This window comes from Rattus norvegicus, chromosome 6, assembly GCF_036323735.1.
Source record: "Rattus norvegicus strain BN/NHsdMcwi chromosome 6, GRCr8, whole genome shotgun sequence".
NCBI lineage: Eukaryota > Metazoa > Chordata > Mammalia > Rodentia > Muridae > Rattus > Rattus norvegicus.
The window spans coordinates 20240178-20265420 of NC_086024.1; the positions used below are offsets into that span (position 1 = coordinate 20240178).

General features: G+C 45.0%; 1 protein-coding gene across 9 annotated transcripts in view; it reads left to right on the plus strand.

Moving 5' to 3' along the window:
- The window catches only part of Cdkl4 (cyclin-dependent kinase-like 4), a 42775-nt gene extending 38131 nt beyond the window's left edge, over positions 1–4644 (plus strand). For all 9 annotated transcript variants that reach the window (XM_039113065.2, XM_063262573.1, XM_039113062.2 and 6 more), the window contains 2 exons: positions 631–765; positions 2744–4644. In XM_039113065.2, the coding sequence (XP_038968993.1) occupies positions 631–765; positions 2744–2845 (237 nt within the window). In that variant the 3' untranslated portion in view covers positions 2846–4644. The remainder of the gene's footprint in view (positions 1–630; positions 766–2743) is intronic.
- The last annotated feature ends 20599 nt before the right edge of the window (positions 4645–25243 follow it).

Sequence of the window (25243 nt, forward strand, 5' to 3'; positions counted from 1 at the left end):
CCAATACTAGAATCTAACATACAAAGGTACTTATTATATATCACTGAAATAAACTAAATAGATGGATGTTATTTAGTAATAAACCCACGTGGTAATTTTCAATTTACCAGAGGCTGATGGTTGACACATTTTGTGTTCGCTCAATCGTTCATCTTTGGTCTAATTTTGGGTCATTTATCTTACCATTACTGTGTGTGTATGCACACACATGCCACAATGTGTGTGGAGGTCACAGGGAGACTTGCGGAAGTTGGTTCTTTTTTTTTTTTTCTTTTCTTTTTTTCGGAGCTGGGGACCGAACCCAGGGCCTTGCACTTGCTAGGCAAGCGCTCTACCGCTGAGCTAACTCCCCAGCCCCACGGAAGTTGGTTCTTTCTTGTGCTGTGGGGGTTCCTGGGATGGAACCCTTGTCCATCTTGGCAGCAAGTGCCTTTACCCTGAGCCAGGCAACCAGCTTATGTTATCCTGGTGTTAAACCTCATGTGTGCTTGGCAAAGGACCCTACTCCCTACGTCCTGGACTGGCCACTTGCCTTCTTAAACCATGTCTGCCAACTCCAGAGCTTTGGGCACACAGTAACCAAATAAGCCAACCTCTTAAAGTTCTTTTGCTTTTTTTCCCTTTCCAAAGGGGTGTCTGAAGATGGATCCTGATGAGAGGCTGACCTGTGCCCAGCTGTTGGACAGTACCTACTTCGAGTCTTTTCAAGAGGACCAAATGAAAAGAAAAGCCCGCAGTGAGGGGAGAAGCCGAAGGCGTCAGCAGGTACCTCTCGGTTCCTAACTTGAGGCGAATAGAAAAGGACGTGGGTTTTTCCCCTTTTCTACTTTTCCAAGTGAGGCAGGAGGAACACCAACACTTTTGTTGCTGCTGTTCTGATTTGGTTGTATGTATCTCAGTAAACATCAGGGATTGCTGTAAAAAAAACCTACAGCCGTGAGGCTAGCCAGCTTGTTGAAGAATCTTACTCTTAAGTCTACAGTAGGGGCTGCCGATCATGTTTCCCAGGCCAGTCTCCAGTTCTTGGGCTCAAGTGACCCTCCTGTCTCAGCCTCCCAAGTAGCTGGGATTAGACGTGAACAGCAATGCATTCAGTTTGTGTTTGAATCCAATATTGCATCCTTTCTGTTATATGGGTTGGATATACAATGACCTACCTAAAACCTAACAAGGGTGCCCTGACCACAAGGGTTGAATTTTGCTTCCACTGGGACAGACTCCCACCCCTTTCAGAAGCCTCTGAATGCCCGTCTCTTGCCCATGGAAGCAGCCAAGACTGCCTTTTCTAGGCTTCTCCTAGAAGCCAAGCACAAACCTTTCCAGATCAAAAGGAAGAAACCAGGGCTGGGAATAGCTCAGGGATGGAGCACTGGTCTAGCCACCAAGAACTATCATGCAGTGGGCTAGTATTACAGAACAAGATGGCAGGCTCTCGTGAGAAGCATTGGCTGCAGGAAACGTCGAAGTTAAAGCATAAACTTCGTGATAGTAGGCTTGTCTTGAAGTTTTTTTTTCCCCGTCAGTATCAAAAATAAATAATATCTAACATATAAAAGGCACTTAATATGTATCACTGAGATGAATTAATAGATGGATGCTATTTACTAATAAGCCCACATGGTAACTTTCAGTTTATCAGTGGCTGATGAATGATATATTTAGGTTTACTTAATCTTCCCTCCTTGATCTAGTTTCTGGTCATTTGTCTGTTCACTACCATGTGTTCCATAAAGGAAGTGTAACTGGGACAAAAGGTCGTGTCTACCGTCTCTGAAAGCATGGGGAAGCCTAGTACTCCTTTGTTCTAGGGATTGCACTGCAGATCTTGTCTTAGGGTAGTTTGCCTCTTCCTCTCTTTCTCTCTGTGTCTCTCTGTCTCACTCTCAGACCGCTTGGCCATCCTGACACACCCTGACACTGCCATTCTCTTAATAAAGTCCTTTCCAGGTTTTATAAGGAAGCCTCTCTCCTTTCCTTGAAGGCCCAGTCATGTTTGTCTCTTACATGTGTTCTACCACCTCTGTCTAACATTCTCCCTCATCCCCCACCTCAAGGCCAGGTCTAGGTCTCCAGGCCCTTTCTCCTAATCAACCTCCCTCCTGAAGGGTGGTTATAGATCAGCGTCCTTTCCCGGATGGGTGGCTGCCGTTCTGTTCTCATTACATATAAAAGAAAGGAGGAGGAAGGGGGAGGAAGGGGGACAGGTCACACATGGGTCTGTTCACTCCTGTGGCTTGGCCCCTTGAGTTCAAGTGTGAACCTAGACATGGACCCTGGATCCTTTTGTGGTAAGCGATGACCTAAGACCAGGGTCAATGGACAGGAAAGGCCTCACCTTTTTAAAGCATGATATGAGCAGAAATGTTGTCTCCAGGAATTCTTGTGGAATAGCTGACGGAAGTCTTTTAAATATCAACTACACACTCAGAAATACCATACTGAAGAAAGCAACAGCATGTCTGTGGGAACCCCAAAATAACTCACAGAACCACACTTCCCTTCAGATATCAGAGGAGCATGATTTTTGGAAAAGGGAGCAAACATAATTTTTACAGTTGGTGACCTTTGACATCTTTGTGCTGCGTGTGTGTGTGTGTGTGTGTGTGTGTGTGTGTGTGTGTGTGTGTGTGTGTGTGTTATTGTTGTTGTTGTTGTTGTTGTTGTTGTTTTAACACTTTTAGCCCAAGTGGTACCTATGGAATGGTTTTGAGTTTACTCTCTCATGTTTGTCTTGTTCTGTTAGAATCAACTGCTGCCCCTCATACCTGGAAGCCACATCTCCCCCACACCTGATGGGAGAAAACAAGCCGTCCAGTTAAAATTTGATCATCTTCCAAACATTTAGGGAACCTGTCCTTCCCAGCGTATTCTTTTGATGTGTATACACATGTACAAGATAGGAATCTTCCGCATCTCGAATGCAAACGAGCGATGTGAATGGGAAGGCACCTCTGATCGCCACAGGCTCCTTCCCTGTGCTTTTTCCACACCAACTCCATCTCCTAGAACATTCTCTTTAAACGTTGCAATGCCAAAATGGCACATATGAGAGACACTTCCAGTTTCACCGGAGCTGGGCTGCCTCAGGGCAGTTGATACTGCGAGTCTGTGGACTACAATTCAACTTAGGAAACGATCTCTATATAGCGTCTCACTTCAGCTGACTATGTGACGTCCTGAAGCAGACCCAGATCTGCTGGCTGCTGTTTGTGGAGGAGATGGCCCTGTGCCTGCTCACCAGAATTTCTTCTCTGTGTAGCTGGGTCTTTCTTTAGCCTGCATTTATGTCGCTGCGGCCTGGTGCTCATGAAAGGTGGCCTAGGTTTACCTCTTGACTTCACGGCAGATGCTATTTTCCTTCTTATGAGGAACTGATGAGTCTGCTTTTAAAATGAGCTGGAGAAAATTCCAAACATGACCTGTAGTGGACAGACTACAAGGAATCACCCACCACATCACAGTAATGTCCCTCGATCCCTGACTGCCCCCTCTAAGGCTATGCTGGTTCACCATGGCTTCTCTTTCTTATCTTCTTAAATCTATTCGTGCATATGAGAAAGAGGAAGAGGGGTGAAAGTCAAAGGACAAGATGGAGGCCAGCCTGATCTACATAGCAAAGCCTTGTCTCAACACCCACCCTCTAAGGTTGTTTGAACCAAATCCCTGCCGCTGACTGTATAAGATAGGAATAATTCCTACATGTGTAGATGCCATTTTTCATTTGTTGAAATATCTAAAGATCTTGCTAGAAGTAGAAGTGTGCTAAATGCTCTTGACATAGTAGGTGTCTTAGGATTTCACTTCTGACCGCATCACCGTTAGATTAAAAAAAAAAAAATCAAAGGGGTTGGGGATTTAGCTCAGTGGTAGAGCGCTTGCCTAGCAAGCGCAAGGCCCTGGGTTCGGTCCCAGCTCCGAAAAAAAGAAAAGAAAAAAAAAATCAAAGAATGGGTATGTATTACTCTACATCTTAGAATCATACCTGTTTTAGCTACACTGAACCTTGTGAAAGGCTGGGGCCATAGCTGAACCTGTGCAGTTCTTGTCTATGTGCAGGAAACCCTTGGGTTTTGTCTCCCAGTGTGGAATAAAACAGCTGTAGTCACACCTGCCTGAAATTAGAAATTCAAAGTCACTGTCCTTGGCTACATAAAAAGCTCAAGACCATGCTGGGCTAAAGTCTTCCAGGCATGACGATCCGTGTTTGTATCAAGGGGCAGGAAGGGAGATTCCAAGGTCAGGGCTAGCCAAGGCCAAGTGTGTGAGGCTTCTCCAGCAAAACAAAAGCAAACGAATAGGAGTTGTTGACAGTAGTCACTGGCCATTTCTCTAAATATCATCCCGCTGAAGAAGATGCTTAGTTCATTTTATAATGCATTAATGCAGAAGCTGGGTGATTTCAGATCACTTGAAATTGTAGCTCTTGTCAATTAGCATTTAATAATTAACATAATGATAGTCTAAACTATTAGAGCTTACTATAAAGTAGTTTTGCTTGAATTATATGAAACATATAATGTTATGGATTTAAAATTTTAACTTAAGATGTTTAGGAAAGCTAAGGATTAAACACTTTAGTGACTGTATATGTGTGTATATACCTTGACTGTTCTTTAATTTATTTTAATAAAAGCCAGAAACGTTTCTGTCTTCTAATTTCTATTCAAACCAATGATTAGTCTATCATCTAATGCCGTCATACTTAAATGAGAAAAATTGTCCCCTCTCTCTCTGAACGCCACCACGTGCTTTCCAACAGGTTGTAATATCTGAACAGCTGACACAGCAAACTGCTCTTGTAGGGATTTTTACAAGTGGGAAACTAACAAAATCTCTTCCAGCTGACCAGCCAGATGCTTGGCCCTGAGAACGTCTTGGCAACCTTACCAGGAAGCTGCCAGAGTCTTTCTGTTTCAATTTCTAGCAGCGTATTTCTCTGCCCCTTTATAGTCCTACATATAATGCAGCATGGTCTTGCGTCCTCAGTTTCGGCTTGCAGAGTACTTTGTGTGGACTTACGAAGGGGAAATGGACTCAGGATCAAACGCAGAGAGAGAAGCATTCATAGTGAGTGAGGTCTCTGTCAAACCTGCTTCACTTCTTTTCTCTCGAGTTAATCTTTCTGTTTTCTGTGTGTGTGTGTGTGTGTGTGTGTGTGTGTGTGTGTGTGTGTGTGTGTGTGTTTATGTGTATATGGGCGTGCCTGTGCAAACAGGTACATATGTGTGCACAGGTACATATGTGTTTGTGTGTGGTGTGTACATGCAAACACTTGTGTGTGGTATACTTAACCAATGGGTACATGTGAAAGTCAGAGATGAGAGATATTCCTCAATCCTTTCTCTACCCTATTCTTAAACATTTATCTATCCATCTAAGTATCTATCCATCTTCCCATTCATCCAACCATCCATCCATCCATCCATCCATCCATCCATCCATCCATCCATCCATCCCTTGCCATCAAGAAGTGATGACCCAGGCTGGAGAGATGGCTCAGCTGTTAAGAGCACTAACTGCTCTTCCAGAGGTCCTGAGTTCAAATCCCAGAAATCACATGGTGGCTCACAACCCTCTTCTGGTGTGTCTGAAGACTGCTACAGTGTACTCATATATAATAAATAAATAAATCTTTAAAATTTTAAAGATTTATTTATTTATTATATATGAGTACACTGTAGCTGTCTGCAGACACACCAGAGGAGGGCATCAGATCTCATTACAGATGGTTGTGAGCCACCATGTGGTTGCTGGGATTTGAACTCATGACCTCTGGAAGAGCAGTCAGTGCTCTTAACCACTGAGCCGTCTCTCCAGCCCTTAAAAAATTTTAAAAAAGAAGTGATGGACCCTTCATTCTACCTCACTTCCATCCAGGATGGCTCTGCGACCTCCAGAGGCACAGGCTGAGTCTTTAAAGCCTGGCAGCTCTCTCTCTCCTCTCTGAGAAAGCAACGTAACACACCTGAGGCCCTGAGTTCAAACCCCAACACTGAGAAAAAAAGTATTATATGAAACAATAAGACAATTGTATTAATATGCTTTGTAATCTAAGAAGGTATTTAAGTTTTAATTATTTTCATCACCCTCTAAGACTTAAAAATTTAATTACACTTGTTTCTTTAACGTGAAGGGAGGGGCATGCATGCTGAGTATATGAGTGGGTCAAAGGTCAAAATAGGTCAAAGGTCAATTTAGAACCTAGCTAGCTCAAGTGGTGGGAGGAGTGGAGGAAGGTTTGGGATTGGGGAAAGAAGCAGCAATAACTAGCTTGCCACTAGAAACAAGTCCATGCTTGTTACCTGTGTTGAAGCCGCTGTCTGGGGATCCCTGCCATCCTCCCTCAACTTCAGAGTAGAAGCCCCCTTTCCCATTGCTAAATGCCTCCCAGAACTCGGCTGGGCAACATCTGGGCACCACAGAGTCTCTGCCCCTCAACTGCAACTCAGGAGATTGTGTTTTGACTTTTGGTGTCTGTCCTTGCTGCTGCTGCTGCTGCTGCTGCTGCTGCTGCTGCTGCTGCTGCTGCTGCTGCTGCTGCTGCTGCTTTGAGACAGGCTCTCTGGTTGCCCAGTCTGGTCTTGAGCTTCCTGTGTAGACCAGGCTGGTCTGGAACTCCTGGTCCCCATGCCTCTACCCTGCAATCCTCCAGTCATCACCACGTCAGCTCTTTTGAACTCTTTGTGGCTTGAAATTGAACAAACCCAAAATTAATTATGACCTACTAATTAAAAAATTAAGAAAATCCCTCCCAACATTCTGCCTTAAATATGTTATATAAGACTCTATCTCAAGAAAGGGAAGAAAGAAAAAGAAAGGTTTTAAAATGTTGAAAACAAACTTTTTAACTGGCGCCAAGCATGGGGCCTGGGCCTTTTCTTCCAAACAAATCCACTGGTAGAAATAACCTTTGGCCTCTAGAACAAATCACGCTACTAACTGCAGTGACCCTTGGGGGCTTCATGGTAGGCAACGGCCAAGCAAGATGACTCTTAGGATCTGTCCCACTCGGGTGCATTGTGAAATGACACATCTTTTCTTCGGTCTGTTGTGGATGGAATGGCAGGGTGAGGACAGAGAAGGGTGCCCTCGCCAGAGCGCATGCTCAGCTAGCATTGCAAAAAGCTTGCGCTTTGTGCTCTAGCTTCTTAGTCGACTGCTAGAGTCCCGTACTCTTTCCTGTTTGCGACAAACAAGGTAAGTTCTGTGGTGTAGAATCCTGGGTGGGGTTGCTTTACAAAGAAAAACAAAAAAAAAAAACCAAAAACAAAAAAAAAAAACAAGCCCAACTTTCAACTTTCATTTTTGAGTAAGCGAACGTTATCTAGGAGCTGCGCGGTGGTTTTGCAGTTAGCCCTGGCTGGGTGCTTTGCTTTGTTGTCGCTGTTGTTTGGTCTTGCGCTAATAAGCACGCTCAAGCTCCTTGGCCATAAACAATGGCAGATCGCAAACAGACCTGGATGCCCCTCTGGGATGGAAGAATGCCCAGTAAGCGCGCAGCAGGCTCTCTGATGAAGAATGTGGATGGTAGAGACGATGCCTCTTAAATCCTAATCCAAATAGAGCCTGAGTTTTCCACGGGGACATTCAGAAGAACAGGAAACCCCTAAATTCACAGGGGTGGCAATGAACAGTTACTATTTTTCTTCAAATATTTTCTCACAATCTCAAGAAATTGTCAAATGCTCAACGAATGTTTTGTCTAATCACATTTTAGTAGTGTTTTGCAGCTGGATTGAGTATTTTACAAATTTTGTATGATGAGCATTAAAAATAGTATTGGCTGGGGCTGGGGATTTAGCTCAGTGGTAGAGCGCTTACCTAGGAAGCACAAGGCCCTGGGTTCGGTCCCCAGCTCCGAAAAAAAGAACCAAAAAAAAAAAAAAAAAATAGTATTGGCTTTTCTTCTTTCATAGATAAAATAGGCTATTGTAGGCAATCTGGAAAGTATAGATAAACCCTAATTAAAAAGAGAAAGGAAGGAAGGAAGGGAGGGAGGGAGGGAGGGAGAGAGAGAGAGAGAGAGAGAGAGAGAGAGAGAGAGAGAGAGAATGTAATAAAGAAGCTCACTCATGACCTCTGGAACTAGAGATAATACATTCTACACATGTACATTTTAATCTTCTGTTTGTACAGACACTTGTATTTCACAGAAAGTTACACTGGCTATCCCTTTTGTAACTACCTCTCGTGACCCTGAAATACTGTGAATATTTAAATCTGTTACATATCCGTAATAGCTTAGTGGATAAGAGTTCTTGTTGCTCTCGCAGAGGGCACCCACCCACATATTGCCCCACAGCCATCTGTAATCCCAGTTCCAGGGGATCCAATAGACTTAAAGGTGGTGCATATACATGCAGGCAGGCCAAACATTCATATACATAAGGTAAAATAAGTAAATTTAATTTTTAAAGAAATATTCGTAATTTTACGGGCATTCAGTTATTACCGATGCCTTGGGCATTCGTATGACTAAATCTTTGCATGCATCACTGGCCGAGATTTCCATCTAGATAGACAGCTGCAAATGGAGCTGCTGGGTCAGCTAGTCTGCAGCGTGTTGCTGCTTACAGACACATTGCCAAGACACTTCTTCCCGGCAGTGCCATGAGGCGGTGGTCACTCCCCACACTTGCAGCAGGGTCACGCGTTCTTACCCTTGGGGACTCACTGTTTCCGTGTTCCTGGAGAATGGCAAGGTTCTGTCGCAGAGCCTCAGGTCAACTGGTGACTTCTCTGTCGTGTACAGATGTGCACATAGTTTCTTAATCGGCTAAAATTCTGTAAGAAGTGATGGCTAATAGTATAGATCAATATGACTATGTTCCAGTGCCTCATCTTCACAGCCCTGTATAATGATTTCTTCATATTTAGTATCCATTTCTCTTTTGAGACAGGGTCTTATATAGCCCAGGCTGGCCACAAACTTGTTACGTAGTGGAGGATGACCCTGATCCACCTGCACCTTCTGAGTGTTAGAATTACTGGCGTGTGCCAGCAGCCCCAGTTTCCACGGTGCTGGGAATCAAACGCAGGGCTTAATGCATGCTCGGTACGCACTGCCCGCTGAGCTACCCTGCTCTCTCCTTTTGTTTTAAACCTATTTTTAAGGTAGCATACAATATGATGGCTCCCATTGTAGCAGTTTCATGCACACTTCCCATTATAGTCTGTCCTCATTTGACTCCTCCCCACTTGCCGTCCTCCATGCCCCTTGGCCCTGTCTTACCGCTCTGCTCTTCCCCCACAAATCTGTCCTCTCCTGCCTTAGTGCCACATGACTCACATTCCACCGCCTGCTTTCCCCCTCTCCCTCCATGTTTTAGGATTTCATCTGTGCTCTTTCAGTCCCCTCTCTACTTCCATGACCTACACACATGCACGCACACACGTACACACATGTACATACACACATACACATGCACACACACATGTATACACACATACACATGCACACACATGTATACACACATGTACACATACACACATGTACACACATACATACACATGCACACACACTACACATTTAAATTCCTTATATGAAGGAAAATATTCTGCCTTTGTCTTTCCAAGTCTGGTATGCTTCACAGAATGTAACGATCTCCAGTTCTATTCATTTTCCTGAAAATATCATTATTTCATTCTTTAGGACTAAAAAGAATTCTACTGTGTACCATACCACATTTTCTTTATCCATTCCTCCACTGATGGACGTCTAAGCTGATTCCATTTCTTTTTTCTTTTTTTCTTTTTTTTTTTTTTTTTTTTTTTTTGTTCTTTTTTTTGGAGCTGGGGACCGAACCCAGGGCCTTGCGCTTCCTAGGCAAGCGCTCTACCACTGAGCTAAATCCCCAGCCCCATTGATTCCATTTCTTAACTATTATGAATGTTGTAGCAATACACATAGATAATACAGCCTCTGTTCTTAATGGGTTTATAACTGTGTGTGTGTGTGTGTGTGTGTGTGTGTGTGTGTGTGTGTGTACATCTTCACATGCACGCCATAGCACACATGTAGAGCCAGTTCTCTCCTTCCGCAGAGGTCTGGGGACTGAACTCTGGCCATCAGGCGTGGCCGCAAGCACCTTTGCTGGCTGAGCCATCTCACAGGTCTCAGTAGCCATATTTCTAAAATTAAAAACATTGAGAAATTGGATACCTGGCCCTGGGCAGCAGAGCTGAGGAAGAGTCGAGTTGATGTCTGGGTGTCTGTTCTCGGAGCCCCTATTCCAATGTCCACTGGGAGCTCCAAGGCGGACCTCTGCTCACTTGAGGAAGACCAGCTTTACTAAAGGCATAACACATATCCTACCCAGAGGATTCATTGCATTTAATGAAAAAAATGCTGTGTGTACAATCAGGTGACTGAATAAGCCGTGGGAAGAGAAGAGGGAGAAACAGAAGCAGTTTTCCTGGTAATATTTAAAATAAAATATGGGGACACACTCTTCCCCAAGAGTCAGGGATCAGCTCCCTCCCCTTGGCGTAGGGGGTGGGCTTCATGACTCTCCTAAGGAGCAGACCATGAGAATGAGGAAACAGTGATGTGGCAGTGAAGAGACCTGGAGGCTCCACCGTAGCCACGTCATCCAGTATCACCTCTGAGAAATCATGATGTCCTATCTCTGGCCTGCAGTCTCAGCCCCATAACCCATAGCCTCAGTCTAACTGTGAGAAAAGAGCGTCGGATGAACCCAGACTGAGGGAGAGATCTGGTAAACATCTGGTCAGTCCTCCTCTCAGCTGTCAAGAGCAGGAGCTGGAGAGATGGATCAAAGGTTAAGAGCACTTTTGTAAAGGGACCTGGGTTCCGTTCCCAGCACCCACACCAGTGGTTCACACCTGCTGGGCATCTGTATGTAGCGTACATATATATACTCAGGCCTACACTTGTACACATTGTCCTGCTTAGTTGTTTTGCTGATTTGACACGTGCTAGACTTATCTAGAAAGAGGAACCTCGGTTGAGAAAATGCTTCCGTCAGATTGCCTGGATGCAATCTGTGAATTTTCTCGATTAATGATTAATGTGAGCAGACCCAGCCTATGGGGCCAATTGGAGGCATGGGAGGATCCACCCCTGGCAGGTGGTGCTGAGTTGTACTGGAAAGCAGGCTGAGAAAGCCACAAATAATAAAAACATTAAACTACATTTTCCCACGGTTTCTGCCTCAGTTCCTGCCTCGAGTTCCTGCCCTGACTTCCCTCAGTGATGGATGTGACCCAAAAGTTGTAAGACGAAGTAAACCCTTTCCTCCCCAAGTTGCTTACAGTCATAGTGTTTTATCACAGCAATAGGAACCCTAAGCCACACAAAAGACAAATATAACTGAATCTTAAAAAGACATAGCATATTAGAACTGGGAATGTAGCTCACTGCGTAAACCAGGTGTGGTAGTCCATACCTACGCCAGCACAAAGAGAATCAAGAGTCCAAGGTCACCCTGGAACTGAAAAGTTAGTTCAAGACCAGCCTGGATTACAGGACACCATCTGTCAAGAGTGAGTGTCCTCTGAGCCAAGCAACTGTCATCCTGGGGCCTTTAGCTGAACTCCCTTGTAAAAGCTCATCCCAGCTGGGCTTATTGTCAATTTACATCCCTGCCCAGAGGGGCAGACTGAGGCAGGAGATTCTTGCCTTGAGTCTCCAGCTGTTCCATAGCCACCTGGTATTGCTGCAGGTGGCCTGGGAGAGGTGCCAGAGTACAGAGAGGAAGGTTAGCATAGTGGGGCTCCTTCTAGGCAGCTGTGGGGAAGGCCTCAACCCTGCTGCATAAGGCTTTTCAGGTGTGGCTGTTTGAGGAAGGAGTGCCCCACCCCCATCTCACCCCGTGACTTCTCACCTGAGCTCTGTCAGGAAGCCCAGGAGACTCACTGGTTCCCCGGAGAAGGTGAACTTTGGCAAAGTTATGCCTGGGCTTGTTGTTCAGGTGTTGGGAGGATGGGTAGGCGAAACCCCTGGGAACACATCTCAATCATCAAACACAACGACTGTCAAGGTTATGAAAAAGAAGGACCTAGAAACTACCACAGATAAGCAGCACAAAGCAGTCACGATCAGGGAAGAAGTATGTGGTCCCAGAGTGGTTAGTAGGACAGGGGAGGGGGAAGGGGCAATTTTTTTTTTTTTTTTTAGTGGAAAAACTAGAGAAATTCAAATAAAATCTGTCAATAGTAATATGCCATTGTTAGATCGTTAATTGGGTGCCACGGTAACATGTAATGTTACCATTAAACATACCTCATGTATCATGGAGGAATTACCAGTATAATCATGTTTCTATAAGTCTAGAATCAGTCCAAAATAGATGGATTTTGTTTGTTTTTAAGGTTCTTTGTTTCAACATGGTCAGTACCATAAGGAAAGAGAAGAGGTGTGGCCACATAGGCTTTTAGGACTATCTGGGCCTGAGCCTGTCTCTCCTCTCCTTGACATTGTTTCCTGGCATCTGATGACAGAAGGGAAACTCTGATGGACAGACAGACAGAATGATCTCAAAAGCCTGTTCCTCTAGCTAGGACTGGCCTTACAGTTCCTGCAGGACCAAATGAAAGGACCGTGTTGGATTCCTGAACTGTGTTTCTTTCTAATTGTTGGCAAGCAAAAGGGACATGCTGTGGGTGGCATGGGGCTTGATCCCACAATGGAGAAGAAAGGGGAGTCAGGATTTGCAGTATATGACCTGCCTCTCGTGTCCTGGTGGCCATTTCTCCAGTGTCTCCTTGGATCAGGAGCCAGAGCCAGACTGCTTCTCTGATTCCAAAGGTCAAGTCACTAGGACAAAGGGCACGATGGTTTCGTCATCGAGGGGAGTTTTAAGAGCAACTAGCAAGCTTGCATCTGGTTGTGAGTATTTCCTGCACATGAGAGGGGCTACTCACAGGTTTTCATGCTAGTAAAGCTCTCCCACACTTGGCCACCTGATAGGCTACTTAGTTTCCATTGATAACTCATGGACAGCTATGCATGTTATTATTCTATAAGCCTTACATAAATATGATCGCCTCAAAATGGCTGAATGGACACCTCAAAGGGACGATCATAGGTTGTTTAAGTAGACCGACATGTATTTTACCTCTAAGAGGTATAAAAAGCCAAGACCAGAGCAGTGTGTCTAAAATACCACCATATACAGGAAATATCTATATTGGAAGATTCAGATGTTAAATAGATATAGATGTGAATTGTCTTCATTTTGGTAGGATAAAACTTCAACAATACATATTTTTCCTTTGTGTTTAGTGTATGTGTATGTATGTATATGGGTGGAGGCTAAAGGCCAATACTGGGTATCTTCTCTTTCTTTCTCTCTTTCTTTCTTTCTCTCTCTCTTTCTTTCTTTCTTTCTTTCTTTCTTTCTTTCTTTCTTTCTTTTTTTTTCGGAGCTGGGGACCAAACCCAGGGCCTTGGCAAGCGCTCTACCGCTGAGCTAAATCCCCAACCCCAATACTGGGTATCTTCAACAGAACGTGAGTGTGTATGTGCATATGCATACATGTGTGCATATGCGTGAGAGTGTGTGTGTGTGTGTGTGTGTGTGTGTGTGTGTGTGTGTGTGTGTGTGTGTTGAAACAGTGTTTCTTCCTGAACCCTGCATTCATGGACTGACTAGACTGTGACCTCCAGGGGCCAGCCTGTCACTCCCCGCTTACTCTAGGCTGACAGAGCAACCAAGTACATCCACTTGGTTTCCCACATGGATGCTGGGCATATAGCTCAGGTCCTCATGCTCGTCCAGTGGGTACTTTTCTGTCTGACTTATTTCCACAGACTCTCGCTTTCTTCTTTGATTTCATGATGTAGACAGGGGATGTGGGGGTTTGTAGGCTTCACTAAAGATAGGATTCCCTCTCCTTCCTTCCTTCCTTCCTTCCTTCCTTCCTTCCTTCCTTTCTTCCTCCCTCCCTCTTTTCCTTCCTTCGTTTTCTTTCATTTCATTTATTGAGGGTGGTGGGGACATAAAGGTAAAGGCTAGAGGACAAGTCACCAGGAATCATTTCTCTCCTTCCACAAAGAGGGTTCCAGAACTCAAACTCAAGAAGTCAGGCTAGGCAGTGAGCACTCTTACTGGCCAAACCATCTTTCCCTTCTGGAAACTTCTAAAGTTTGGACTCCATTAACTGAGTTTTGCTAGACTATACAGCACAATGAACTCAAAGGTCTTTGCAGTCTCCAGCAGCAGATGTTTGTGTCCTGCTCCTGTTTGGGGTCAATTTCTGTGACCTGGCTGCCTCAGGTCTCATCCAGGTTGCAGGTTGGGAACAGGTCTGAGTGACTTATCAGGGGACTCAGGCTACACTGAAGGCCTGGGTCAGAGGCCAGAGGGCCAAACAGCTCAGTGGAGACTCACGTTGCCTCCAGAATGCTGTGCTCAGCTGTGGAAGGTTGTCACGTCTGCTTACAGCTCATCTGTTTCCCAAGAAGACTAAGGAGCCACGCCCAAGCCAGGTAAATTTCTCCAAGCTGTAGAGTGCAGGAAGGAGTTGGGTAGATGTCCTTCGTACACCTTTGCTGGGACCTATCCATAAAGTCAGTCATAAATTCGATTTCACAAAAATATGCAGTAGTCTTGACAAAGGACTGGTATACCGTTTTATTTTGTTTTGTTTTTTAATCAACTCGATACAAGCTAGAGCCATCTGAGAAAAGGGACCCTCAATTGTGGTAATGCCCCTGTCGGGTTAGCCCATATGAAAGCCTGTGGAGAATTTGCTTCGTCGAGGACTGTTGTGGAAGGACCCAACCCACCACGATCCGGAGCATTCCTGACCAGGTGGTCCCGGGTGTCTGAGAAAGCAAACCAAACAAACCAGGAAGAAGATGCCAATCTCCACCGCCTTGGCTTCAGTTCCTGCCTCAAGTTCCTGACCTGAGATCCCTTAACGGAGATATAACTGTAGGCTCAAACAAGCGCATTCCTCCCCAAGTGATGTTTGGTTGTGGGGTTTATCGCAACACTAGAAGGCAAACTGTGACAATTAGGAGGAAGGAAGACAGAGGCAGAAAATAGCGATGCCTAAAAGGAAACTTTCACGTTTGAATTTTCCCTGAGAGATCGAAAACCCAGCCAGTGCTCCAACCACAGGGGACCTTTTCCCTCAGGGTTCGCCCTGTGTAGGGAGGGCTCTTCTCTGCCTCACTCCGGGCCTATCTCGCCTCCTCAGCCCTTCACTCTCTCCAGTTCTTGGAATTTTGGGATCGGTGTTCTGGAACTTGAGCAGGAAGTGGGTGACCCAACAGAAGATTAAACATGCCTGGTTAGGTTATCTCTGCTTACATAACAACCACCCCAAACGTGAGGGCTAAAACCAACAGCCATAAGCATTATCTCCCACAGTTCTCCGCGGTTAGTGGAGCTCGGCAACATGAGTCTTTGTGCTGACTCCTCAGACCCTGGAACTCACGTGGCTGTGCTTAGACACTGGCTGGGGGCAGGCCGGCCAAGATGGCATCATCCCGGACAGTCGGTCTTTTCTCTCTCTCTCTCTCTCTCTCTCTCTCTCTCTCTCTCTCTCTCTCTCTCTCTCTCTCATTTAGGCTCGTTACATAATCCCTCCAGCAGGAGAGTAGGACCTCATATATCTGCTTACGGCTCCAAAATGTGTCAAAGCAGAAATGGCCAGGCCTTCAGACAGAGGCCCAGAAATGGTAAGATGCTATTTGTGCCACTTCCCATAACTAACCTGAGTCCCAGGGCCAGTCCGAGTTTAGTGGATCAGGGGGATTACAGAAGCACGAAATACAGAAATCTGCTGAAGCCGTTTGGTGTTGCACATTAACCACGTGGAATCGAATCAGGGGGCTCGCATCTGTGGGGAAGACTGATTCTCCCTCTCGTAATATCGATTGACTGTAGATCTTCATCTAAGACAGTAAGTAAGTAGTTCTCAACCTGTGGGTCGAGACTCCCTGGCCAACCTCAGTCTCTAGAAGTATTTACATTACAATTCATAACAGTAGCAAAAAAAAATAATTTTATGGTTGGGGGTCACCACACCAGAACTGTATTAAAGGGTCACAGCTAACGTGAGGAAGGCTGAGAACCACTGAGCTAAGGGGTGGGGCCTAGGAAAGTTTCCCCCATCCACAGGAGCCTGTTGACTAGTGTGGTCCATAGGCAGGTCAGGTTTGGGCAATCGTATTGTAGAGGGTGCAGCATCCCTGTTGTGTCTAGAAGGCAGTCTCTCAAATCTGGCAAACTGGTCCTTTGGCTCTTACCACCTCTTCTACAACGTCCCCTGAGCCTTAGATGTGGGGCTGGAGAGTAGACATATGAATGGCAGGGCTCCCTATGTTCCTTCATTCTCTCCATTTTGAGCAGTTGTATGGATCTCTGCAAGGACCATTCTTTGATGAGGGGTAAAAGCCGCACCTTTCTGTGGGTATAAGGGACATGCGTTATAACTATTTAGAATACAGTTAGGAACTGTACTGACTTAGGGAAATGACAGTGGCAGGGTCCCTCTGTGGCCTATGACTTTTCCAGCCCAGGTAATTGGCTAGTTTTACAGTACCAGACATGGATTCCTTACTGAGTGGGCCTCACGTTGGTTACCTCCAAGATGTATGTGCCACTATGGCACTATTGGGGATATCTTGCCCAGCCAGTGGTTGTCCTGGCTAACAGTGACTTCAGGTTCTAACACTGGGCAGGGCTATCAATTCTTGTCTTCCTTGGCACTTGAAAGGCCCCTCCTGATACAATGGGAGCCAGTTGCTGGAGGGGTGACCCAGTCCTTAAAGGCCAAGGCTTACAACCAGCAAGTTAAGAGAGCTAGGCCTGAGTGGGGAGGCTTCCAGGTGAGATCTGGCTCAGTTCCTCGAAGTCCTGTGTCTGCAGGGTGTGTTGTCTTCAGCAACGTTGAAGCTCTGGGAAGCAACCAATGGTAACAGCCTCTACTGTTTAGGGTCCCTCCTGGAGCACCCTGACCAACCAACCACTGGAAGGGAGGTTCCCCATGCCTGCCACTGGGGTTATAACAGCCATCCTGATGTGTTATAAAGTCATGCCCACTTGTGCTTCTGATTTACATTTCCCTGATGATGAATATTTTCCCACAGTTATATTTCCTAAGTAGCTTTGCTGGTGTGTTTTTTTAATTTTTTATTTTTTGTCAACTTGACACAAACTAGGGTAATCTAGGCAGAGAGAACTTCAATTGAGAAAGTGACTTCATTAGATTGCCCTGTAGGGCAATTTCTGGATAGGGTTTTTCTGTGTAGCACTGGTTGTTCTTGAACTCTTAGACCAAGCTGGATTCAAACTCAGAGATCCACTTGCCTCTGCCTCACCAGTGGGATTAAAGGCGTGCACTACCACCTCCCAGCTCAGTGTTTATTTGCTTTTTGTTTGTTTTTCTAAGCAACATAGTCTTGGAGCCAACAATCAGACACAAGTGTCAAGTCCCTTGAAGAGCAGGTTTGTAGTAGACTTTTAGAAGCTCACCCAACTGTTTGTTTTATTTGTTTGCCTTTCTGACTATTCTTTTTAGACATCTATATCTTTTCTACCCAAATTAGCTTAATTCTGTTGTTTTCAGACAAGAGCCCTGGTTATTTCAAGAGGTTGTATTTTCATGTTTGAGGCTATAACAAAATACCTTATATTGGGTGGTTAGAAACTGGTATTGCTTTTAAGATTTATTTTTGAGTATGAAATTTTGTGTATGTGCAATGTCTGTGTACCACTTTTGTGCCTAGTGTTAGAAGAATCCAGAAGAGAGCTTAAGATTCCCTGGAACTGGGGCTGTGAGCCACCATGTGGTGCTGGGATAATCTGGGTCCACTGGAAGAGCAGACAGTGCTCTTAACCACTGAGCCATCTCTCCAACCCGAGCTCCTCTCCCCAGCCTCCTTTTCATTTTTTGTTTTTGAGACAGAGTCCCACGAAGCAGCCTATGCTGTTCCTGAACTTGATTGGTAACCAGAGGTTATCTCGAATTCCTGATCCTCTTACCTCTACTCTCTGAGGAGAAGGATTGTGAGTGCCACCACCGGAATGTTTCTTTGTAGGAAAATTACCCGGGTATTTCCTGTGTTTTTAAAAACAAGCCAAAGTTAGGTGGTCCTAGCACTCAGGAGGCAGAGGTAGATGGATCTCTGAGTTCAAGGCCAGCCTGTTCTACAAAGTGAGTTCCAGGCCAGCTAGGGCTACACAGAGAAGCCCTGTCTCAAAACAAAACAATCACTCAATCAGTATAAAAAATAAAAACTAACTGGTTGTGGCAGCACACGTCTGACATTGCAGTACTTGAAAGGCTGGGCAGGGGGATTGCCACAAGTGTGACATTGGCCTGTGCTACACAATGAGTGGTTTCTATGACTTATTTATTAACTCATTTTTGAGACAAGGTTTCAGTCTAGCCCTGGCTGGCCTGGAACTCACAGAGATCTGCCTCCCTTTGCCTCCAGAGTGCTGGGATTAAAGGTGTCCACAACCTTGAATGGCCTACTTGTATTTTTCAGTGTGTGTGTGTGTATATGTGTGTGTGTGTGTGTGTGTGTGTGTGTGTGTGTGTGTGTGTGTGTGTGTGTGAGTGCAGACACTGAAGAATCTTGGAAGAGGGCATCAGATCCCTTGGAGCTAGAGTCACAGACAGTTGTGAACTCTGGTTCCTCTGCAGAGCAGTCAGTGCTCTTAACCACCTCTCCAGCCTCCGTGAGTGACTTCCTACAACAGTTCTAGAGACAAGGAATTGAGACTTAAGTGGAAAAGATGCATTTGCTCTTTAACCTTTTTAAAGAAGATTTATTTTTATTTTACGTGTGAGTGTTTCATCCCCATCTACGCACATACATGCATTGTGAGCATGCCTGGTGTTTGAAGAGACCAGGTTCCCTGCAAATGGAGTTTGTGACAAAGGACGGTGAGCCTCCACGTGGAAATGGAATCCAAGTCCTCTGCAAAAGCAGAAAGCATTTTTCATTGGAGAGCTTCTCTCCAGCCCTCCTTGAGCTTCTGGTAAGAGTTCCACCTTCAACCCGGGATACCTCTTAAAGGCCCCAACTGGTCACCACTGCATTTGGGGTTAGGGTTCAACATAGGAATCCCAGGAGACAGAAACATCCAGACCCTGGCATCAGGAGGCCAAAGGTTCCCTGTTTATCTTGAGACAAAGTCCTTACTGGGACCCTCCAACTCGGGAAAGAGTTACCTTTTCAACAAAGAGATAAGCATTCCAAACAAGTTGACGTTTAAGCAACGATAAGAGGTTTTTAATAATTTATAAGCAACCCAGCTTCAACCTTTTGGAAAACAAGAGTTAACATCAGCGGACACAGCAGCTGCTCTTTTAAAGAAACCTATGCTCTGGGGAATTTATCTTGAAAACTCACGCTTGGGAAGGGTCTTATGATTGTCCGATGCTTAAAAACCTCAACAGTAGAGTTACATGTCAAAACGGAAACATCACATGACTGCACATTAAAAAAAAAAAAAAACAAAAAAACAAAAAACCTTGGAAACAGAACTTCCCAACCCGTTTTTCATATGTCTTGTTAAAAGTTTAAGAACCAATCAACTTCCATCAACCGGTAAGAATTAATTAGCTGGCCTCGAAAAAATAAACTTTTTTTTTTTAGCTAAGTATGTCTCAAGAAAACACAATCTTTAGACAGGATTAAAATGAGTATTATGGGGGTTGGGGATTTAGCTCAGTGGTAGAGCACTTGCCTAGGAAGCGCAAGGCCCTGGGTTCAGTCCCCAGCTCCGGAAAAAAAGAACCAAAAAAAAAAAAATGAGTATTATGATTTGAGAATCTTTTTCAGTAATAAATCCATAGACGTTCTCCTCTTGATACCACCACACCCAGCCCAATCCCCTCCCTCCCTTTCTCCTTCCCATCCCTGTCTCTTATTGTTTAGTGACGACAGCCTTTACAACAGTGGTCCTCAACCTTCCTAATGCTGTGACCCTTGAATACAGTTCCTCATGTTGCCATGGTTATACAATTACTTCATTGCTAATTCATAACTATAATTTTGATACTGTTATGAATCATAACGTAAATATCTGATATGTAGGATACCTGATATGAGACCTCCAAAAGGGTAGTGATTGACAGGTTGAGAACCATTGCTTTATAAGAACATGTTTTTAAAGTTTATACATGCGTCCGTATGTGTGCACGTGTACAGATGTGTGCACAGGTGTGAGTACAGGTGTGCAACAGCCCCAGGATGTTTTTTTACATGTAGGTGCAATTTTACCCATAGTGGCCACGTCTCCAGGGCTCACATGTGACCAACGGCCTCTGCACAGACAACACAGCTCTAGGGAGTGGAACTTTAACAGGGATTTGTCTTCCTTATTTCCGTGTCATTCCTAACATGGGCCGTTTCTTTCTGGACTAGTGTACTGAAAACAGTCATAGAATCTTTTACCAACAATCTTTCGAAACAACAAAGATCAGAGTTCTACGTGGTTCTGTTGAGAATGGTCTGGAGAGTTGGGGTTTTTGCTTCTAAAATACCTCATCCGTTCTCTTAGCAGGATGTAGTCTGAAGGAATCTTGAAGTGGATTAACTAAGTCCTACCTTCCAGTCGACAAGACCTTAGAAGTAGATTTTAACCAGAACTGTGCTCTCCCAACCAGCTTTGATGTCAATTCTCAGAAACTGAGTCAGCCTCTCCATCACAGCCCTCGAAGCTGTTGTGAGCACTGCAGCCTAGAGCTGGCCACCCGGACAGCCATGCTGTGCCTGCCCTGCCATCACCCTTCCCAGTGCCCGCTCTGCTCTGACCTAAGCTGAGTAAGTTGCTAAGAGGACACCAGGAGAGGTACTGTAGTTAAGACTGTAGTTCTCATCAAGAGGAGACTGCTGGCTTTCCTCTGTCTTCTTCCCTCCTTTCGGCTTGAATAGGGATAACTAAATTAACCTTGGAGGGCACCCAGTACAAAGGTCCTTCTGCTGAGGATGTAGCTCAGGGGTAGTGTGCTTATCTAGCATGCATACGTCCATCACTTCCATCACCACACAGGATCCCTGAACGTTTGTGGAGGAGAGATGTCCACTCATCTAGACTGTTACACATCTCTGTAGCTTGAATGCCTGGATTTTGGGAGTCTCGAAGGGATAAATGTTTTCACTCTGATTCAATTACTTCAGCTCCTCAGCACTGACCACTGTTTCCTGAGGTACACTGCCACAGCTGTTTGAAAGCTCCTCAATGTGTCATGAGACGTGAACACCAAGCCAGACTTCAGTGAGTCATTCTGGGAAAGCTGGGGAAGGAAGGAAATCACTTGGAGGCCATTGTCTATCTGATGTAAGGATGGCAGCCATCCTTACATTCTACTTTGCTTTCTGTTGCTATGATAAACACCACAACCAAAAGCAACTGAAGAGGGCAGGGTTTATTTCTGTGTACACTTCCAGGTCATAGTCCACCATTAAGGGGAATCATAGCAGGACCTGAAAGAGAAATGACAGAGGAATGCTGCTTACCGTCTGCATGCTCACGCTCAGCTGCCTAGCTTATGCAGCCAAGAACCACCTGCCTAGGGATGGCACTGCCCACAGTGGACTGAGCCCTCTCACACCGATTAGCAATCAAGAAAATGCCCCACAGACATGCCATAGGGCAATCTGATCTGGGCAAGCCCACACTTGGCAACTCTGCCAGATAATCTAGGCTGTGTCAAATTGACAGCTGAAGCTAACTAGGACAATGGCCAATAGTGGGAATGTTAATTTCCTTTACTGGAATTTTGCCTGCCTGGGCCTTGCTGGAGTTTGACCCTCAGAGCTTTGCAAATCGCTAGGTAAGAGTTCTACCTAACTGAAGTAAATAATTTCCTTCCTTCCTTCCTTCCTTTCCTTCCTTCCTTCCTTCCTTCCTTCTTTCCTTCCATCCATCCCTCTGTCCATCCTTTCTTCCCTTCCCTTCCCTTCCCTTTCCTTCCCCTCCCCTCCCCCTCCCCCTTTGCCGCCACCACCTCCTCCTCTTCCTCTTCCTCCTCCTCCTCTTCTTCCTCTTCCTCCTCCTCTTCCTCTTCCTCCTCCTCCTCTTCTTCTTGTATATTCTGAGGCAGGTGTGTGTGTGTGTGTGTGTGTAGATGTACCACAGCATACATGTAGACATCTGAGGACAACCTGTAAAAATTGGTTCTCTCTCCATCACATGGCTCCCGGGGATTGAACTCGGGTCATCAGGCTTGGCAACAAGGACCTTTATCAGCTGATCCATTTTGCCAGCCCAGGAAATCTTGTTACTACACAGAATGCTAGAAACAAATGACAAAAATATTTTCAACACCAGAGTCATTCGGTTGCAATTGATGACGTGCACTAGGGAGGCACCAAGACCAAGAACAAGCTCAGTTCTTAGGCTTTCTCCACCAAGCACGTCAAACTTCCTAAGGGCCAGTCTCTCACCACCACTTATTGCGCCCCATCATGGCTATTTCCTTTTCCTGGATTCTGAAAATGGTTATTCTCACCTGGGGTATAAAATGGCACTCAGGATGACTAACAGTAAACTCTTTTCATTTCTGGTTTTGTGATTAAAAACACTCTGATCAAAAGAAACTTTGGGGAGGAAAGGGCTTATTCAGCTTACAATTCCGGGTCATAGTCTGTCATTGGGGGAAGTCATCGGGACCTCTAAGCAGGAACTTGAAGGCAGGCGTGGCTCTATTCCATGCTGACCTGGGAACTGGCTTTACAGTCAAAGAAAATAGAGATCAGGAATCATGAAAGATGGCTGGCTCACAGCCCAGCTTATACCCCATTAGCTAGCTTTACCAGCCGGTTTAGGACCACCTGTAGGCGTGGCTGGGCCCTACAGTGTGCTAGACCCTTCTGCAAGAGTTAACAGTGGAGACAGTTCCCCTCACACACCCGCAGGGCCAGTCTCACCTAGGCAGCTCCTCAGGTGACTCTAGGCTGTGTCAGTTGACAGTCAAAACTAAAGAGGTCACTGTGCACAACCCTTTGCATATATGTATGTGGTGTAAGTCTATGCATGGAGTTTGTATAGGTGTACACATGTGCACTGGTGTGCTCTCTAATGCATGTGTATAGAGGGCAGAGGTCCATGTGGGGTGCCTTCCTCGATCTCTTTCTACATTGTTTTTGGAGACAGGGGAATCTCACTTGGCTTTTTATGCTCATTCTAGGGACCTGAACTTAAGTTCTCATGCTTGCAAAGCGTGAGTATTCCTGCCTGAGCCAGTTCCCCAGCTGAATTCTTACATTAAGTCACCGTGTTTCTCATGGCTCAGCCCTCTCCTAAACCACCTGTGAGGCTAACATTCCAAATGGATTAAAACTATATTCCAAGTGGATTTTAAAATTAGTAAAATTAAATATTTTCTCTGTGGTGCTGGGGTTTAGCCAGGTGAATTCAGGGCCTTGCATACACTAAGCCCTTAGCCACAGAGCTGTATCCCCAGCTGTAATACGTTTACTTCTAGTTTCCTTTCTTTTTTAATTTTTCACCTTTTTTCTTTTTCTTATAACATACTTGAAGAAGAATACTATAATAAAGAAATAACGATTTCAATTTAATTCTTTTCGTTGTTGTTTTGAAAGAATCTCTCACTAGGTAACCCTCCTGCCTTCAGCCACCTCCCAAGAACTGAGTTTATGGGGACAGTGGCTCATAATGAAATATTATTAAAAACAAGTGAACTTTGACTAAACTATGCTAAGTGAAAGAGATCAGGTACAATAGCCAGCAACATATGGCTCTATTTGTGTACTGTGTGGAATATCCAAGTTCCTAGTATGATGGTTTGTATATGCTCAGCCCAGGGAGTGCACTATTAGAAAATGTGGCCCTGCTGGAGTGGGTGTGTCAAGTGGGTGTGGCCTTTAATACCCTCATCCTAGCTCCCTGGAAGCCATTCTTCTGCTAGCAGCCTTCAGATGAAGATGTAGGACTCTCAGCTCTGCCTGCACCATGCCTGCCTGGATGCCGCCATGTTCCTGCCTTGATGATAATGGACTGAACCTCTGAACCTGTAAGGCAGCCCTAATTAAATGTTGTTCTTATAGGAGCTGCTTTGGTCATGGTGTCTGTTTACAGCAGTGAAACTGTAACTAAGACACCTAGCAAGAGTAGAAGAGTAGTTTCCAGAAACCAGGAGGTATGTAGCGGGAGGGGAGTTACTGTTTGATAAGGACAGTTTCGTTTAGGCCTACGAGAATGTTCTAGAACTGGACAGTAGTGATAACCACGCAATGGGTACCTAACGCTGCTCGATTCCATCTGGGTGGTACGTGAAAAATACAGCTAAAAACTGCTTAAATGGAAGCCGGCACAGTGTGCATGGGTAGAATCACATAGCATGCAGAGGGCCGACGTGGGAAGACTGAGCTCAGAGTTGAGAAGGGGTTGTATAGTGAGATCTACACCCAACAAAATGGTTCAACGGTCATTCCAGGGGTTTTTTTGGTTTTTTGGTTTTTTGTTTGTTTGGTTGGTTGGTTAGTTGGTTTTTGTGTCCAAAAGTAAAAATAAATAAATAAATAAATAAGAAATAAGAAATAAAATATTTTGGTGATTTTATAATCCCAACATTCACTTGGGGAATTAAAGCAAGTTCAGAGTTGGGATGGATTACCAAATGACACCTTGTCTCAGAATACACACACACACACACACACACACACACACACACACACACACACCCCAAACAAAAAGCCCCACAGAACAACCCAAAATTTTAAAAGTAAAATTTTAAAGGCAAGAAAAAGAGGAACTGTTGATCCACACAGCGACATAGATGAATTTGAAGTGTTGTAGAAATCAGGTTGAACGAGAGCTCCAAACACAAAGGTCTGTGTAAGTTCTCTTATGTAAATACAAACTATTGTTAAGTATAATTGTAGGAAGCCACCGGTTTCGAGGGGCCCCCGCTAATGTGGAGTTGGAGTCATGGTGAAGTTCCACTCACCAAACCCAAACTAATTTGTTAGATTTTCCCATAAATTAGGAGAAAGAACTAATATCCAAATCCCCAAGCGGGCCAGTTTCAGTGCGGTAAGGAAGTGCCCTCTGAGCTGACCTTAAGAGGAAGGTAACTCCTAAATGCCCAGTCCCCCTGTTTCTGTTTCTACTTTCTTCAGCCCCTTTCAGCCTGTGTGGAAACCACTTCCTCTGCTCAGCACATTGCAAGTTTTAGTTTATTCATTGTGTGTGTGTGTGTGTGTGTGTGTGTGTGTATGTGTATGTGTGTGTGTGTTTGTGTGTGTGTATGTATGTATGTGTGTGTATGTGTGTGTGTATCTGTG